Raw genomic sequence first — 18,537 nt, 5'->3', positions numbered from 1 at the left:
TCATTTCAGCATTTAGCTGAATTCTCATTATCTCTAATGACACTTTTAAGCCAGAGAGGAAGGAAATTCTCTTGTTGGGCTTTTAGGGGTATTTCAGTCTTCTGAAACTCAAAGTTCACCCATTCTAGTGATTGTATTTGTGAGATACTAGGATTACTGAACTATGTTTTAGCAAGCCCAAGAAAAAGCTCTGAAGATAATAACCCTGGGCTCCAGTTAGAAATCCTTGTACATTTCCCACAAGGCAGGCTAAGAGATTAAGAAGCCACACTCAAAAGAAATAAAACTAAACTCCGTCACAGACTGTGGAAATAATAACTGGACGCTGCTGTCTGGAACACCCAAGCAAGGCTAATCTCCTGATTCTCGGTGGCAGCCAGCCAAGTTTCAATGGGACAGTACTTTATATTAACAGCTGTCCTTGAAGAAATGCCTCTACCTAAAATACTGACATTTTGGCTAATGGGAAAGGTTATAAGGAATAACTATTTTTATTCACAAAGGATCTGAGTAAAATGATAGTACTGGATGTGGAAATTTGTTGCACCAAGTGTTAGCATGTGTATTAAAGATAAAGTGGCTGATATGCTCCAAGCCCAGCCCCAGAAACAGCTGGATGACATCCTCCTGTTATCCTCCAAGCCCAGTGCTTCTTTCCCTGCATTTGATTCCCTTCAAGAAGTTGCATTTTGTTTCTCCCAAAATAACTGATGAATTAGAAGTTTAACCCAGATTGAGAATTTTGGAATGTGATATACAAGTAAGTGTATATCGAATGATATGACTCAGGTTTTCTTTTTACACAAGTATATGTCACCTATGCAGGAGAAAGTAAAGCCAAACTATAGTAGAGGTAGAGCAGCATATCCCTGAGTGTGCTTTTCAGAGTTAGGGGTTCAATCTATCAATCCAGAAACATTTAATTAGGACGTACTATGCCCAATGAACTATGATAAAGATGAGGGATACAGAAAAGGGGCAAGGGGCAGCTAGGTGGCACAGTGGATAGAGCACCGGCCCTAGATTAAGGAGGACCTGAGTTCAAATTCAGCCTCAGACACTTAACACTTACTACCTGTGTGACCCTGGGAAAGTCACTTAACCCCAAGTGTCTCACCAAAAAAAAAAAAAAATTACAAATTTTTTTAAAAAGGGGCAAAACCCAGACTGTTACCTCATTATAATGGAAAAGACAACTTCTGAATAAAAAAGTTCATACAAGATATATACAGAATCCATGATAGCTTTAGGGATGAAGGTTTAAGGTTCCAGTACCTTGGTAGAGGGGAAGAGACAGAACAGGCTTCCTGAAGAAGGTTGCCTTGGATACCATACCTTTGAAGGTTTAAAATCACTTTAAAAAAGCGATTTCCTTAGCATGATGACTAAGGGGACGTGGTATAAATTAAAGCAACATTTCTACGTACATATAAGTGAATAAATCTGCTTATTCAGGAACTTGACTTCATCAATATTATAATAACAACAACAACAGCAGCAGCAATAACAATAACTGAAATTTTTTTTAGAGTCTATGTGCAAGGCACTGTGCTAAGTAATTTATCAATATTGTCTCAACTGAATTCTTACAAGAACCCTGGGAGGTAGGTGCTATTATTGTGCTCATTTTATAGATTAGCAAACTGAGGTAAACAGAGGTTAAGTGACTTACTTTAGGTCAGTTGCCAAGTACTGAAACTCAATTTGACCTTAGGTCTTCCTGACTCCAAACCAGCACCCTATCCACTCCATCACCAAATAAAACACATTGCAATTATTTCATTGTTTAACAACATTATTGCTATTATATGTGGTACAAACTAATGTTTAATGACCCTGAAAAGTGCATATGAGATAAATTCATCTCCACCACCTCCATCATATCTTCATCTTCCTCCTCTTGTCCTTTTCTAGGCAGTATAGTGTAGTAGGAAGAAAAATGGTTTAGAATGAGAGGAAGTGGGAGCAAAACCCAGCTCTGGGAGGACCCATATAACCTTGAGGAAATCACTCCCTCCCTCTGACCCAGGTTCCTTATTTTATTTATAATTATTTGGGGGGGGCGGGGCAACGGGATGTTAAGTGACTTACCCAGGGTCACACAGCTAGTAAGTGTCAAGTGTCTGAGGCCAGATTTGAACTCAGGTCCTCCTGAATCCAGGGCCAGTGCTTTATCCACTGTGCCACCTAGCTGCCCCCACCAGGTTCCTTATTTATAAAATGAGTAGGTGAGGGGGAAAAAAGAAATTGGCAAGCTATATAACCATTAACAAGGGACAAGGAATGACCAATGGCTGTACTGACCATTGGTGATAACTAGAGCAATAATGAGAAAGAGTAAGAAAGAAAATGTGAGAGAGCAAGAGCAAGGGAGAAGAACAAGAGTATAAGAGAACAAGAGAGAAAAATAGAGAATGAGAAGGAGAAATTGAGAGTATTTAGTAATCACTTATATTGGTGGAGAACTGTGCTAAAAGTTGGGGATATAAATACAAACAAAAAAGACAAGTGCCTACAACCAAGAAGCTTTTATTCTAATGAGGAAAAACAACACATCAAAAAGAGGGCAGCTAAGTGGCACAGTAGATAAAGCACTGGCCCTGGATTCAGGAGAACCTGAGTTCAAAACGAGCCTCAGACACTTGACACTTACTCGCTGTATGACCCTGGGCAAGTCACTTAACCCTCACAGCCCCATAAAAAAAATTTAAAAATAAAAATAAAAATAATTGGAAAGCAAGGACCCCAGGGGAAAAGAGAAAATACTACCCACATAAGAACAAGACTTCCTGGGAGGACATGGGAAAATCTGATGATTGAGGGGTAGAACTGAGATTGAAGCGAATTTAGCCTGAGTATTTCATAAAATGTTGTAGGTCAAGGACTCACGTACCAGAAGAAATGGCAGCAATAAATACCCAATAAATGTTGAAAAGCCCTAGAATAAGGACTCTGGATTATTGGGTTTAACTTCTAAGGGAAGATTTATGGGAGGATATAGGAAGAAAGTATACAGAACCAGAAAGTGTGCAAAATTTGAGTGCAACATAACTGGAAGGAGTATCCACATCAATAAAATTAATGAATCCAGTGAAGTACATATGTTTCCTCTAGCTATAAAGAACATTCAAACTACATTTATTGCTTACTGAGAAAGGAAAAGCAATTGGGAAATTTGTTCCTATCTCTTTCCCTGGTAAAATGTTAATCTTTGGGATCTCTACATTTTACATGTAAATTACTAAATTTTAGATGGTATTTTACAGTTTGCTTAGAGCTACCTTTTTACATTTATAGAAGAAAGTACTGAGGATCCCAAGAATAAAGTCTTCACGTTAAAATGTCCAGTGTATCTAGGCTATTTGCATGCAAGTTCCAGGGAAGGATATGAAAGGATCTAAGATGATATCAGAGACATGTGAGAATATATTAAATAGATAATATGATAATCTGGGGGGAAAATGTCACCCAACTGGTAGACAAAAGACAGTTTCTTTTTCTGCTTTTGAAAATTTGTGACCTTGGATGAGTCATAATTTCTCCTTACCTCTTTTTTTTCACATGAAAAATAAAAGAACTGAGTTAAATGATTTCTCAGAGAGGTGACATGGTGTAACAGAAGGCCAGTCTTGCAGTCAAAAAGGTCTAGTTTCAAGTCCAGTCTTAATCCATTATTCTCCCCCATCTCATGTATCCAAACCAGAAGCCACCTCTTGTTTCTACCTCCACAACATCTCTTGCAATCATTGCCTTCTCTCTACTCACAAGGCTATCATTCTACTTTAGGTCCTTCCCATCTCTTATTGCAACAGCCTATTCAATAGTCCCCTTTCATCCTCCACATTTAATTGCCAAAGAGATTTTCCTAAAGTAAAGTTTTGGTGTTGTTGATTACTGTGGCTCCCTATTATCTCTATGACCAGCTTCAAAAACTGAAGATCTCTTTATATATTTTATATTATAAATATAAACTTTTTTGTTTGGCTTTTAACTACTGTCATAGCCAAGCTCTGACTTACCTTTCCAGGCTTTGTACTATTTTAGCTTCTTTTTCTTTCTTATTTGTGACAGCTATGTGTCTGCACTGGCTTGTCTTCATCACTGAAATGAATCCCCTTCTTACCTCCACCTCTCAGAATCCCTATTTTTCCATTTAAGCTCAATTTAAAAAAAAAATGCATTCCTGATACCCCCTGCTGCTTGTACCTTCCTCCCCATTCTTGCCAAAAATCACTTTGTATTTCTTTCACATGTATTCTACATATACTTATATGTGTATATTGTCTCCCCCTTTGTTCAATACAGAATGTAAGCTCTTTGAGGGCAGGAATTGTTTCATTTTGGTTTGCATGCCCAGTGACTAGCACAATCTCTGGTACACAGCAACTGTTTAATAAAGATTATTTATTGACAAATATATACTGATTTGTGGATATGAGTAAATCTTTTAACCTGTCAGTGCTACAAGGAATTCTCTAAAACTATACATTGAACCCAACTTATTAATTAGCATTATTCGAAGAAATTTCTCTACAGGGAACTCTCCACACAGGTCCACAGAAACTCAAATTCTAGATGATGTCATAGGCCCTTTTCCATTCCAGGATTCTATGAATGTGTAAGGTAAACTATACAAGATTTGCACTCACTATTCAATTTTATGGCCATTCTTTTGAGCTTAAAAAATGTGATGGAAAGAAATATTAGTAAAAATAGGAATGCTATTTCATAAGCATGTAGAGAATGCTAAATTAGGATTTTATTGTGTAGTCGCACTACAATATATGCCAATATAAAATTTAAGATGGTATTTTCCATTACTAGATGCTTGATTTTAACCATAAAATGTATTTTCTCGTATGGAAATAGTATTAAATTATACAGTATTTATTATGTTTAGTCACAATTGTATTTTGACAAAATGTTATTGGTTTTAAGTTTGTCAATTTATTAGTAAAGTATTTTATGTAACTTTTTAGTTATAGCTATATTGTCATGAAAACTGTATGTAGTTCTAAATGTGTATGAAGGGAAAAAGAAATTACTCAAAAAATCCTAAATGTATAAGCTCTTTTAGGATATAATAATTATTATAAGGATGATAATCATAATAACTGACATATATAGTACTTTAAAGTTTGCAAAGTGCTATATAAATGCATACACAACTGTTTGTACATACATGCATATAAATATGTATACATAAACATGATACATAAACATATGGAATTATATGTATATTTTATATAGATAAATATATGTAAAAATGTATAATGTCATTTGAGCCTTACAAAATCCCTGTGAGGAAGGTATCTCAGATATTAGTGTTCTCATCTGTACAGATGAGCAAACTGAGACTCATACAGGTTAAATTACTTTCCCACAGTCACACAGCCAGTAAATGTTAGAAGCAGGGTTGAACTCAAGTTTACCTGGCCCCAGGGTCAGGTTCTATACAGTTCTATACAACAATAGCATGTGGAAAATTGTAAAAAGTTATCCAATTAGGGGCGGCTAGGTGGCGCAGTGGATAAAGCACCGGCCCTAGATTCAGGAGTACCTGAGTTCAAATCCAGCCTCAGACACTTGATACTTATTAGCTGTGTGACCCTGGGCAAGTCACTTAACCCCCATTGCCCCGCCAAATAAAAAAAAAAAGTTATCCAATCAGGACTTTCCATTTTCTACCCTATTTTGAGAAAGTCATCTAGTACTTAAATTTTGCTATTCACAGTGAGAATTTAAAATATGTACACTCTGTCCCTGAGATTGCACTGATCACAAGGACCATGGAATTATAAATTAAATTAGAATTATTAAACTGGGTAATTATCAATCATTTTTGATTTGAAAATAACCTTCCTAATGAAACAAATTAATAAGTTAACTATTTAAGTATGGGCACAACAGAAACAAGGGTTTGTGATCTTTCTGGCCATGTTACTGTTAAACAACTGACAATGGTACCACCTACACTTTTGTGCTGTTGGTGCTTACCTGAGTACAGTCAGGAATTTTCAAATATATTTCTCCATAAAATGCTTCATGCAAAAACTTATGCCTTCAAAGGAAATCTCCTCTTCCATATATTGGGATTTTCTAATCTAGAGTGAGTCTCCATCCAATAAAAGAAAAATTTAGATAGACACCATTTTGTAACTATTCTACCAAAAGAATGACAGCAGAGGGAGCTGTTGACTGGGTCTCCTATCTAGCTGTTGGCTGTCCTTGACCTTGGACTCCTCTCTACCTGTCCAGTTAGGTAAAGGGCCCTAGCTATAGTTAAGAAATGAAATTAAACATTATCTGTTGCTGATGGTCAAACAGATGGTGATCAAATGAAATATTATCCTTTTTAGAATTTTATGACCTTCTGGAAAATCAGTTATATCTCCATAAAATACCCCAGGGCATCAACTAGCCACATCAGTTCCTGTAGTTTCTAGAATTCTAGGCCTTGCTTAATAACCAATGAGTGACTTCTTTTAAATTATTATAATTTATTTTATTTCTTTGCCATAAAATGCATGCATGAAATATACTTCATTTCTATATTATTTTATACATTCATACAACATACTTTATGGACAACATAAAGTGGTTGTACATGCCTTTTCAAAAGGAGGCTGGATGTCTCACTTCCTCCTTGAGTGCTTATGAAAATTCTTAATTACTTTCAAATACAACAACCACTCTAGTTCTTGGAAACCTTCGTGACCTAATGAACTACCCTGTTGGAATGGTTAACTTGAAAAGGAAGCTTCTGAGACTTTGGGATGGCTTCATATTAAAATTTCCATCAGGGGCAGCTAGGTGGTGCCGTGGATAGAGCACCAGCCCTGGAGTCAGGAGGACCTGAGTTCAAATCTGGCCTCAGACACTTAACACTTACTAGCTGTGTGACCCTGGGCAAGTCACTTAACCCCCATGGCCTCACCAAAAAAAAAAAAAATTCCATCAGATTCCAGGTCCTGTTGCTAAGCAATGTTCACTTGATATAGGGGAAGAACAGTAAGCTCAAGCTAGTAAGATGGTTCTAGTCTTGATCAGGAACACAGCTTCATGATCTCTCAAGCTCACCTAGTCTGGACTTCATGTTACCAAGATCCTGGACCATCCTGGACACCCATGAAAAATCTGCACTCTTCATGATGAAGACTCAAAGGGTGGAAAAGTCCAAGGACTTGCTCCAATAAGTACCCTGGGCTCTCTAAATTATACTTATTCTCTTTCTTTTATTCTTTCTCTCTGCACATGTACACACACACACACACACACACACACACACACACACACACACACACACACACACACTCCCTAATTTCTCTATATAACTTTCCTTAACAAGACCCTGACTGAAACACCTGGTAGAAGTGCTTATGTAAGCAACCTTGAATTTACTATACCTTTTAGTTAAAAATCAAATGGTTTCAACCAACCAAAAAGAGAACATGATCCTTAACCCCCAACCCCCCCCCCAAATAAAATATCTGGTCATGAAAAATGATCACTCCTTTGTTCCAGTCTACGTTATTAGAAGGAAGTCTTCCTAAACATTTCTTGATGTCAGATTTTATCTACTTCCTTCCATCCATCCATCCTTCCTTCCTTGCTATTCCTTGTCAATTATCTCTATGGCTAAAGGGAAAGAAGCTTCTAAACAAGACTGCATCCAGTAAGGAGAGAACCTTTCTCTAAATTAGCCCTCTGGGAAAAGTAAACCTACCCTAAGTCCCTTTCCTCTCACTTGTCTACCAAGTCTGCTGCTGATAGGGAAAGAAATTTTCCATTTCTGGATCATTGTCTGTTGAGGAGGAAGGAGAAAATCAGTATCCACCCTCCATCTTGAATCTGGTGTCTTGGTAACTCTCTCTAGGTTAACTCAGGAGATCTGCCTAAAAAACTTGAAACCAGAATGAATTGGGTTCAGGTTCTCTCTCTGCCACATATCAGATTTGTGACTCTGGGCTAGTCACTTAAGTTCTCTGGGCTATTCTCTAATGTTATAAATTTCACAGAAGGTACCAATATGCATTGGTAAAAGGCAATATCCTCACTAGAGAGTTACTTTTACCAATAAAATCACAATTCCAGTGCTAATCTCTAATCTCTATACTATTTTTTGGGTGAGGGGCAATGAGGGTTAAGTGACTGGCCCAGGGTCACGCATCTATGCTATTTTAAGAATAGGTCTCTACATATAATTTTCTCTGAATTACTTATCAATTCCTCTTGGGAAACATTATGCCACTGGTTATTCTCATTGTTATTAGGTGCCCTATACCTTATGGAATTCAATGTCTGATGTTGCTTTGTATCTGGATTGAATAAGTATAGGAATGTGGCTTGGAGCTGCGATTGAATTGGCATATACCATCCCCAGATGAAGAAGCTCACTCTACCAATATAACATAAAACTTTCCTCTTAGCACTGAGGGGTTAACAAATTTATTCCAGGTCCCACAATCACTGTGTGTGAGAGTCGAGATTTGAACCCAAGTCTTCCTAACTTTAAGGCTGGCTCTCTATCCACTACCACACATGGACTCTCGTTTTAACCTACAGCACCTGGTATTCTCAGACAGTATCCTATCTAAGTACTCCTAACCAGGCCCAACTCTGCTTAGCTCCTAAACAGAAGCACATTGAGGTTGGTGTAATTGTAGGCTTCCAGTTGGTACTCCTTCCCAAATAGGAATGACATTTTATAATGCCATATCCTGGGAGGACAAAAACTTCAGTAATTCTCTGGACCATGATCCTAGCTGTTTTGATCAGCACTGAGGGGGGATTTTCTTTCTGAAAATATTTATAAAGAGATCTTCAGTTTTGGAAGCTGACTATCCAACATGTCAGGATGCTTCTCTTTTAAAAAAATATTCCAGTAACCACTTTTCTCTATAACCCACTATGGTATCCAAGAGGCTTCAATATTAGGAAATTTACTCTTCAAGCCAGTCTCCATGACTCATGGCTTTATCTCCTTATCTGTAAAATGGGGGTAATTACTTTATCTACCACTTGCTTACAGTCCAACCAACTTTAAACATAAGAGAAAAAGAGGACTATTACTAATAGGACTCCACTGAGTATAATGAGAAAAATAATAAGAAACTGGGAAAGCTCCACATTTTTTCTATCATTACCTCATTATCTATACTCAGGTGTTTGGTTAACCCAGGCCATCTTTTTGTCCATCTCCAATGAGTCCAAAGCAAAGTCAAACAGGAATGAACGTTATTATTAGTATTAGCAACAGTAACATTTAAATAATATTTTAAAGTTTATAAAATGTTTTACCATATATTTTCTGATTTGATACTCACAACAACCCTGTGAGGTACATGGAATTATCATTATCTTACAAATGAGGATACTGAAATTGAGAGATATTAGGAGATAAAGGTTGTCCAAAGGTTGAAATAACCATGATATAAATATGTAGAATAGAAAGGACTTGAAGTAAAGCACTGGTCCTCTTATTCATACCAACACAGCAAGAAAGAAATCACTATTGGGAAAAACTCAATAGTTAGTATAATTTCATGTTCTTGTTTTTTTTTATTTTTTTAATTATATTTTATTCTTTTCAATTAATAATCATTTTTTTCTTTATTTTTTTTTTTGTGGGGCAATGGGGGTTAAGTGACTTGCCCAGGGTCACACAGCTAGTAAGTATCAAGTGTCTGAGCTGAATTTCAATTCAGATCCTCCTGAATCCAGGGCTGGTGCTTTATCCACTGTACCACCTAGCTGCCCCCCTTATAAGTATTTATTTCTACTCTCCCATATCCTCCTCCTACTGAGAAGAAAAATAAAATCCTTGTACCTAATACACATATTAAACTCCCTGCCACCACCACTGCCACCTTATATTCCTCAGGATAAACAATTCCATTTCCTTTATTACTCCTTCAAAAATCTTAGTATGGGGGGCAGCTAGGTGGCACAGTGGGTAAAGCACCGGCCCTGTATTCAGGAGGACCTGAGTTCAATTCCGGCCTCAGGCACTTGACACTTACTAGCTGTGTGACCCTGGGCAAGTCACTTAACCTTCATTGTCCCACCAAAAGAAAAAAAATCTTAGTATGCTTTAAAGTCATCTTTGTAATGCTTATAAACATTATTTAAGGTTTTGTTGCTTTTTTTAAAAAAATATACTGGAAAGACACATACTCTGGAAAAGGCCTGACCAATGGAAAATATAATAAGACGATACCTTTGTTCTTCCCCATGTTAGAACTCCACTGTTTACTCTTTAAACAATAGCCTTACCCTTTTGATTAATGTTCCCTTTATGAACCTCTATGACCTTGTAAACCTTTTCCTGCTGTTCTGATCCCAAGTCTCAGAGTTGAAGGGGAGTTCAGTGACCATCCACTCTAACTCATTCTGTGACAGGAATCAAGTTTACCCTATATTCCCTGCTAGTGGTTGTCCAGTTTTTGTTGAAAACTTCTAGTGAGAGGGAAACCCTTGCCCTCAGGATGGCTCTCTCTACTTCTGGAAAGCTCTAATGGAAAGAAGAGTTTTCCTTGTATCACGACTAAACCTGTTTCTTTAGAACTCCCACACATTACTTTTAGTGACGTCTTGTAGAGTGACCCAGAAGAAGAGGTTAAAACCCTCATCCTTAACACAGCCCAGCAACTACTCAGAGGCAACTCTCATGTTCCCACCAGGTGTCTCTTCTGCGGGTCAAATCTCCCTCAGTTTTCCAATGGCATGATCTTAAAGTAAACACAGTGCTCTAGATGTGGCCTGGCTAGACACAGCAGGACTATAAGCTCTTCCATCAATTTTTAGTCATGGACTCATGGAACCACTTGATCACAGATCTAGCAATGGAAGGAAAATTCTTGGTCACCCATTCCAACTCCTCTATATATGTGTATATACACAGATACACACACACACACACACACACACACACACACACACGTCTATGTCTATGTCTATAGATATGTGCGTATGAGTTGGACTATATATGTATATATACATAAGTGTATATATGTATGTGTGTAAATGTGTTTATGTGTATATGTGTATGTGTATGTGCATGTGCAAGTGCAAGTATATGTGTATGTGTATGGAAACTAAGGCTCAGAGAGCTTAATTGACCTACCCAACAACACACAGGTAGTGTCAGCGGTAGGATAACCTTTTGTCGGCCTTATTTACAAAGAATAATTTGACAAATATAATTTACTCATTGCTCCTTAAACAAATAGCTTGAGTATTGTGTTTCTAGTTGTATTGCATTCATAGATATTATCATTAAAGATCATTTAATCCCTCAACACGGCGGTTATTTTCCCTGTTTCAATTTATTACTATGACCATTATGTAACTAAAAATGTATTCCTATGAATGCCATAATAAAGCATACATTTTTGCATTTTCAACATCTTTTTTTAATGAGGATAAAGCATATCTGGAGATGGCATAATATTTGAACAAAATCCAGTGATTGTTATCATCTTAATTCAGGACCTCAGTGACACGGGTTTTGAACTCAGGTCAGCTTGACAAAAATGTTTCCCATCCACCTGAATTAATTTTCTTGGGTCAACTATGAAAGGAACGTCCATCTCTTCTACTTAGAAAGAGAGAGCAGGTTAAGATTACTCACTAGTTTAACTCGGTGTCCAGGAGTGGCACTGATTTCCCACGTGCATTCCTTCCTACTTGGATACTTGTCTGGCCAGTTGGGACTGGTAATGACTCCACTTGGACTATGAATCTTCTGCTCACATTCCGCTGTATGAATAATGACAGTATCAATTAGTTTGGGAATCTATCCTAATGTAGGGTCTCAAACAAGCAGAATTTTTAAAATTATTTATTTATTTTTGCAGGGTAATGAGGGTTAAGTGATTTGCCCAGAGTCACACAGCTAGTAAGTGTCAAATGTCTACAACCAGATTTGAACTCAGGTCCTCCTGAATCTAGGGTTGGTGCTTTATCCACTGTGCCACGTACCTTTCCCCACAAGCAGAATTATATATATATATATATATATATATATATATATATATATATTGTAACGATTGGAATAATGCCACCTGCTGGATACTTACTGTAGAAGAGTTCTGCCCATGAAGCGAAGGTCTTTGAGGGCAAGACCAGGAGTCTTTTCTTTGGTATCAGGAAGTGACGCGGACTAGTGGGAGGAGGAAGGAGGAGACTGGGGGCTCTTTCCTGGGGACTCTGGTGGAGAGCGGAGCTAGAAATGTGCTCTCACTTTAATAGATAGGAATCTAGGCCTTTCTCTCTCTTTACCAAATTCTTATTCTCCTTAATAAATGCTTAAAAGTCTAACTCTTGCTAAAGCTTATAATTTATTGGCAACCACTCATTAGATATTTTAGACAGACTAGCTAGAATTTTAGCCCTTAACAGATGGCGACCACGAAGGGACAAGCTAAACCTCAGTCTTCTGATCTTCTGGTTGGGTAAGAAATTTCCCCTCCCTCTCCCTTTAACTGCTAAGTACTGGTGTACTGGCTGTGTTTTCCTTTAAATTTTTTCGAATGGACCTTTTAAACTCCCTAATTATCCTATTTTTGATTTTAGTCTGTTTAACCAGACAAATGGGAGATAAGATCATGTTAATGCTTTGTTTTTGTGGATTTTCTATTTTTCTTTTTATTTTTGTTAAAAGAGCCAGCAACTTACTCACACAAGGAAATATCTCTCCCTCTCCCAACCATGCTTTTTCAGAGAAACCTGAAGAGATTCCTGCAGCTTTTCCCAGTTCTAACAGTAATTGTTGCTTTAATTTTGCATGCCTGGAGGCAATGACCCACCCTCTGGAAGCTTTTAATCCCCTAGCACCTGGAGGCAAAGTGGGGGAAGAGGAATCCAGGCCTGAGTTCAAAATCAAGTCTGATTCAAATTGCTCTGGTCCCTCCCCTCCTCTCCAGACCCCACCCTCTACTCCTCCCATGGCCAAGCCCATTGCTTCCCCTGCCTGGGAAGTCCAGAGATCTGATGCGCATGCTCAACTTTTTCTACCTGCATTTGCAGCTTCAGGTTCAGCCCTTCCCAGGCCTGGCTGTGTTTTTGAGACAATATTAGAAAACTCTTTAAATTCCAGATATGCTCGTTTTGTTCATAATTTTGCTAACCTGCTTTTGTTTTTAATTAGTAATCTTATAAAGCATTTGTATGGTGAAAAGCCCGACAGACAATATAGAGGGGTTAAAGAAGAAAAACTTAAGCTGAATAAGAATGACAATCATCACCATAGTTCAAGTCTCCGCTTCTTTTGCCATGGAAGGGTATATATTTTACAGAAATGTAGAAGTAAACAGCAAGATATTGATATGAGTATTGGGGATTTTAGATATCAGAATCAAAAGTGTTCTGAATTCACTCAGAGTAATAGTATCAGTTTAGAGGTTACATAGGATTTCTGTGCTATTAATGGTATGGGTTTATTTTGAAATTAATGGTATGGGTTTATTTTCATAGAGATTTTCATGCTTTTGAGATTGTGTCTTATACTTAGTTTCTAAAACAAGGAGAATATTTGTAAAAGCTTTTTATAGTCATGTGATCAAGTTTATATTTTATAATACTCTTATTGATATTAAGTTCATATTCATTTAGATTTCCTTAGTTTGAATTTCACTGTATTTTATTGTTCCATGTGTATTTTCTTCTATTCATTTGTCTATCTAATTTTGAAACATTGCAAGATGGTTTTGATTTTATTATACAATGTTAATTCTAGGAGTATTGTACTCCCATATTCTGAGTTGTTTGTTTTTGTTATTTTTTCTCAACTGATTATTTGATCAAACTCTTTAAAGCATTTCCCTGGCAAATTGTTTGCCATGGCAAGTGTAAATTGATTCTAGAAGTATTATTTTTGATAAGCATATTCCAAAAAAAAAAAAAAAAAGAGGGGAACATTTGTAAAAGTTTTCTTTGAGATTGTGTTGTGCTTTAACTTGTATTTAAATATGTTCAGATTTTTCAAAAAAGTAATTGTATACTAAGTTAAAAAAAGGGGGTATTATTTGAAATTGTTGCATAATTATATATTGTGTTCTGAGTCAAGATGTATTCACATTTTTTGCAATCATTTATTATCCTCAATTTTTAAATCCATATGAGACTTGGATTATGGGAACTTATCATTTAAGACATTAATTGCCTTTATTCTGAGTTATCAGATGCCAGTTGGCCAAGATGCCATCCAATCACAAGAGGAATACATGCAAAAGCAGACACTGAACTGTCACATGAGGGGAGACATGCATGAAGTCAAGGTATGGCCGAGGGAACGGCTTTTGACAAATGTTGAGGTTGGATTCTCTTGGTTTAATATTTTATTTTATTTTTCCCCACAATATTGTACAGATAGCTGGAAGTATTGATCCCACCCATCTCACTTCTACACCTGGCTTCTATGCTCCATCCTATATGCCTGATGCCATGGACATCTCAATCGCATGCATCTGATTAAGTCTGACTCAGTTTCCTCCAATATGTTCGGTGGCATGGACATATATTCCATGCATCTATTTTAAGCCTGGCATACTGTATGGGCAGTACATATTGTTCAAGTGTGGGAATGCTCATATCCCATCATTTCTCTGTTCTTTTATGGTAACCCCCATAATTATCTCAGGTGTCATGATAAATACAGTGTTGAATTTGGCCTTGACACCTGTTACCAATTATATTAGATTTTTTAATTTCTCATAATGGCATGAGGATAATTAGGCAGATGATGCAAAAAGTGATGAAACAAAGATAAAAAATTATTTTTAATAATTAATATCGCAGCAATTGTCTTCTCAATTACCCTCCATAAGGGGGGGACTATAGTAATATTATAATTTTAAAGAATGGTTCAATTTTTGTTTTATTATATGTTTCATGTGTAACAACTAAGATTCTGAATTCCCTTAGACATGTTTTTGAGAACTTTCATTGTTTGATTTGATTATTGACAAAGCTATTTTAAAGTTGTGTTAAGCTCAATTTTGTAGGAAATTTTCCTGGTTGATTACCAGCATCCACACATCAACCCCTGAAAAGACTTCCATTCCACGACTACACCTAGAGGACATCTGAGAAAAGACTTTCAGAGACTTTAAATGAACAGTTTTGTTTTGTTTTTTTCTCTTTTCTTTTTCTGTTATAATATACACCATCTGTAATATGTATTCTCTGCAGAGGCCCTCCCTTTGCAAGACTAATGTCAAAGCGTCGGTTCATGAGGACAAAAAAAATCGCCCCTCTGGACAAAACTTTCCTCTCTTCCTTTTCTATATTGTTGTTCACATATTATTAGTTAGCAATAGTTATTATATTCTTTTTACTGTTCCGTCAAGGAAACATTTTGTTTCTTGAGGAACAACAGGGGGGACTGTAACGATTGGAATAATGCCACCTGCTGGATACTTACTGTAGAAGAGTTCTGCCCATGAAGCGAAGGTCTTTGAGGGCAAGACCAGGAGTCTTTTCTTTGGTATCAGGAAGTGACGCGGACTAGTGGGAGGAGGAAGGAGGAGACTGGGGGTCTTTCCTGGGGACTCTGGTGGAGAGCGGAGCTAGAAATGTGCTCTCACTTTAATAGATAGGAATCTAGGCCTTTCTCTCTCTTTACCAAATTCTTATTCTCCTTAATAAATGCTTAAAAGTCTAACTCTTGCTAAAGCTTATAATTTATTGGCGACCACTCATTAGATATTTTAGACAGACTAGCTAGGATTTTATATATATATATATATACATATATACATATATATATATATATATACATATATACATATATATATATATATATATATATATATATATATATATATATATATATATATATGGAGAGAGAGAGAGAGAGAGAGAGAGAGAGAGAGAGAGAGAGAGAGAGAGACTTGTATAATAGAAATGACTTTCAGGAAACTAATTATCTCCAAGTCTTTATAATCACAGTCATTAATCGTGCAAACTCATTGAGAGCATGATTAGGTCACATTTATTTTCTTGCTAACATCAAATTAACAATATTTATAAGGTGTTAGATAAATGCCTAAAAGGAAAGGAACTATTTACTTAAAACTTCTATATCTTTAGTAAAGCCCTTAACAGAGGAAAAATACAGAATGAACAAGAAAATCAAAATACAAGTAAGTGTCTGTCAGATATGTAAAACAACACTTCAAACAAAAATGAATAAATCCTTTGGGTTTATTCATCAGTAGAATATTTAATTTATATACTGGAAGGAAAGACAATTTGCAGTTTTCCTAAAAATATATATTATTCATCCTATGCATCTCCAGTTTTGTTTTTGTTTTTCTTGTGTATGGGTTGCGGGGAGAGAGACTGTGATTACACCGATGGAGAGAATTTCCACTTAAGGAAACTCCCACTACCAAAACAGATTGGCCATTGTTTCAGTATCTTTGAGTCTTAGGTGACTAGAGCAATGATAGGTTAAGTGATTTGCCTAGGATCACAGAACCAGTATGTCAGAGGTGGGACTTGAACCCAGGTCTTGCTCCCTCCAAGGCCAATTTTCTATTCACTATAGAATGAGTCTTCTTCCAAAAAATGAATGATTGAATGAATTCATAAATTAAAAATAATTTACTCAGTGCTTACTACATCCAGAAACAGTGCTGTGTGTATAAACAAGCAGGTTTAATATGACATCTATCCCAAACTATTCATATACTAAAAAGGCAACAGCAGCAAACTTTACAGTGTATATTCATTGACAAACAGTTGTTGTTCTTGTGGTTATTGTTATCATTGTCTCCACTGCAGAATTTTGCAGGTATTTTTTATGTAGAATGATCTATTTGGAACCACTATTTTCTCATAATAATAAACATTAAAATAATGTACACTTTATAAGAAAGTTGACATTTAGATATTATTTAAAAATTTACAAAGCACTTTGTACATTTCATTTCATTTGAGCTTTACCACAATATTGTCTGGCTATTATTATCCTCATTTACAGAAGTGGAAACTGAGGCTCGGTGATGTTAAGTGACACACATGGTCAATAACTGTCAGGAGAGGAGGGATCATAATCCCAGATCTTTCTGCCTCTATCCTCTATGCCATGCTACCTCTCAGTTCAAGCAGAATTGTTTCAGTGTTTTGAAAGAATAAGATGACTTTTGAATATTTAATCCAGATTCTTAATTAGAAAAAAATATACTTCAAAATATTTCATGCCTCTGTCCAAAAGAAAGCTCCATGTAAAATTACAAACCTGATACAAAATATTCTCCCTTTGAAAAAATTGGGAAGATGTTTCTACTATACTCAAAAAAATTCTAGAACAGATTATTTATTTAAAAGTTTGCTTTTGGATACAAAGAGCAGTAACACATGCTAGCTATGAGGAAGCATATATTCATTAAGAAGAAGTCATTCCGGGGGCCACTAGGTGGCGCTGTGGATAAAGCACCGGCCTGGAGTCAGGAGGACCTGAGTTCAAATCCGGCCTCAGACACTTGACACTTACTAGCTGTGTGACCTTGGGCAAGTCACTTAACCCCCATTGCCCTGCCAAAAAAAAAAAGAAGAAGAAGAAGAAGTCATTCCAGGCTTATCCTCACTGAATTTTTTAATGTGGATGCTAGTTATGTTGAAAAATAAAATAAAATTTTCAGATGATATATCATTTGATTTATATGAAGCATTTCACTAAGTTTCTCATAATATCCTAGTAAACAAGTTGGAGAGATGAAGATTGATGATATTGAATTTTTAATTCGTTGGCCAACGAGACCCCAGGAGGTTTGACAGATGGAAAAATACAAACCTGGAGACAGAAATATGCCTGGGGACTCTTTCCTTGACCCAGTTTTGTTTAATATTTTTATCAATGACTTGGACGAAGGAATAAATAGCACACTTATCAAATTTGTAGGTGACAGAATGCTGAGAGAGAGAGCTAGTACAAGGAATGATAATATTCTGATTTTCAGGATCTTTACAGGTTGGAGTTTAGAGGCATAAATGAATTATTTAATAGAGATATATTAAATATCTACATTAAGGGTCAATAAATCAGCAACAAAAAATAAAATAAGGGAGATGTGATTAGAAAGTAGTGCATATTAAAGACCTAAGTGTTTTGTTGAACAATAATATTATAAAACACAACCCCAAAAAGCCACAGAGTATCTTAGGCTGTCTTAATAGTACTACAGTAAAAAGAGACAGGAAAATATGGATCCCATTACTCTAAGTTTTGATTAGACCATATCTGGAATATTGTGTCCACATTTAAGAGGGACACTGATGAGATAAAATATGTCCAGAAGTATCGTTAGTCTAATCGTGTCTCTTTCTGGCTTAAAACCAGAAGAACAAAAAACAGAAAAAAAAAAGCCTTTCTGGCTTAATAACCTCCCATAGAAGAAAATCCAAATTCCTTAGTCACCACAATCTGCTTACAATCTAACCTTTAGCATTATTTTACATTTGTCCCCATCATATAAATGCCTGTACTTCTCCAAAGTAGACTACTAGCTGTCTGATGATAATTGCTATTCA

The 18,537-nt window shown here is 36.4% G+C and overlaps 1 protein-coding gene across 2 annotated transcripts in view; it reads right to left on the bottom strand.

The window, feature by feature from the left end:
- TLL1 (tolloid like 1) overlaps nt 1-18,537 on the bottom strand; it is a 277,598-nt gene that overhangs the window by 26,492 nt on the left and 232,569 nt on the right. For both annotated transcript variants that reach the window (XM_043971079.1, XM_043971080.1), the window contains one exon: nt 11,633-11,760. In XM_043971079.1, the coding sequence (XP_043827014.1) occupies nt 11,633-11,760 (128 nt within the window). The remainder of the gene's footprint in view (nt 1-11,632; nt 11,761-18,537) is intronic.

Source organism: Dromiciops gliroides, chromosome 6 (assembly GCF_019393635.1).
Source record: "Dromiciops gliroides isolate mDroGli1 chromosome 6, mDroGli1.pri, whole genome shotgun sequence".
NCBI classification, from domain to species: Eukaryota; Metazoa; Chordata; class Mammalia; order Microbiotheria; family Microbiotheriidae; genus Dromiciops; species Dromiciops gliroides.
This window is presented reverse-complemented; position numbering and strand designations above follow the sequence as displayed.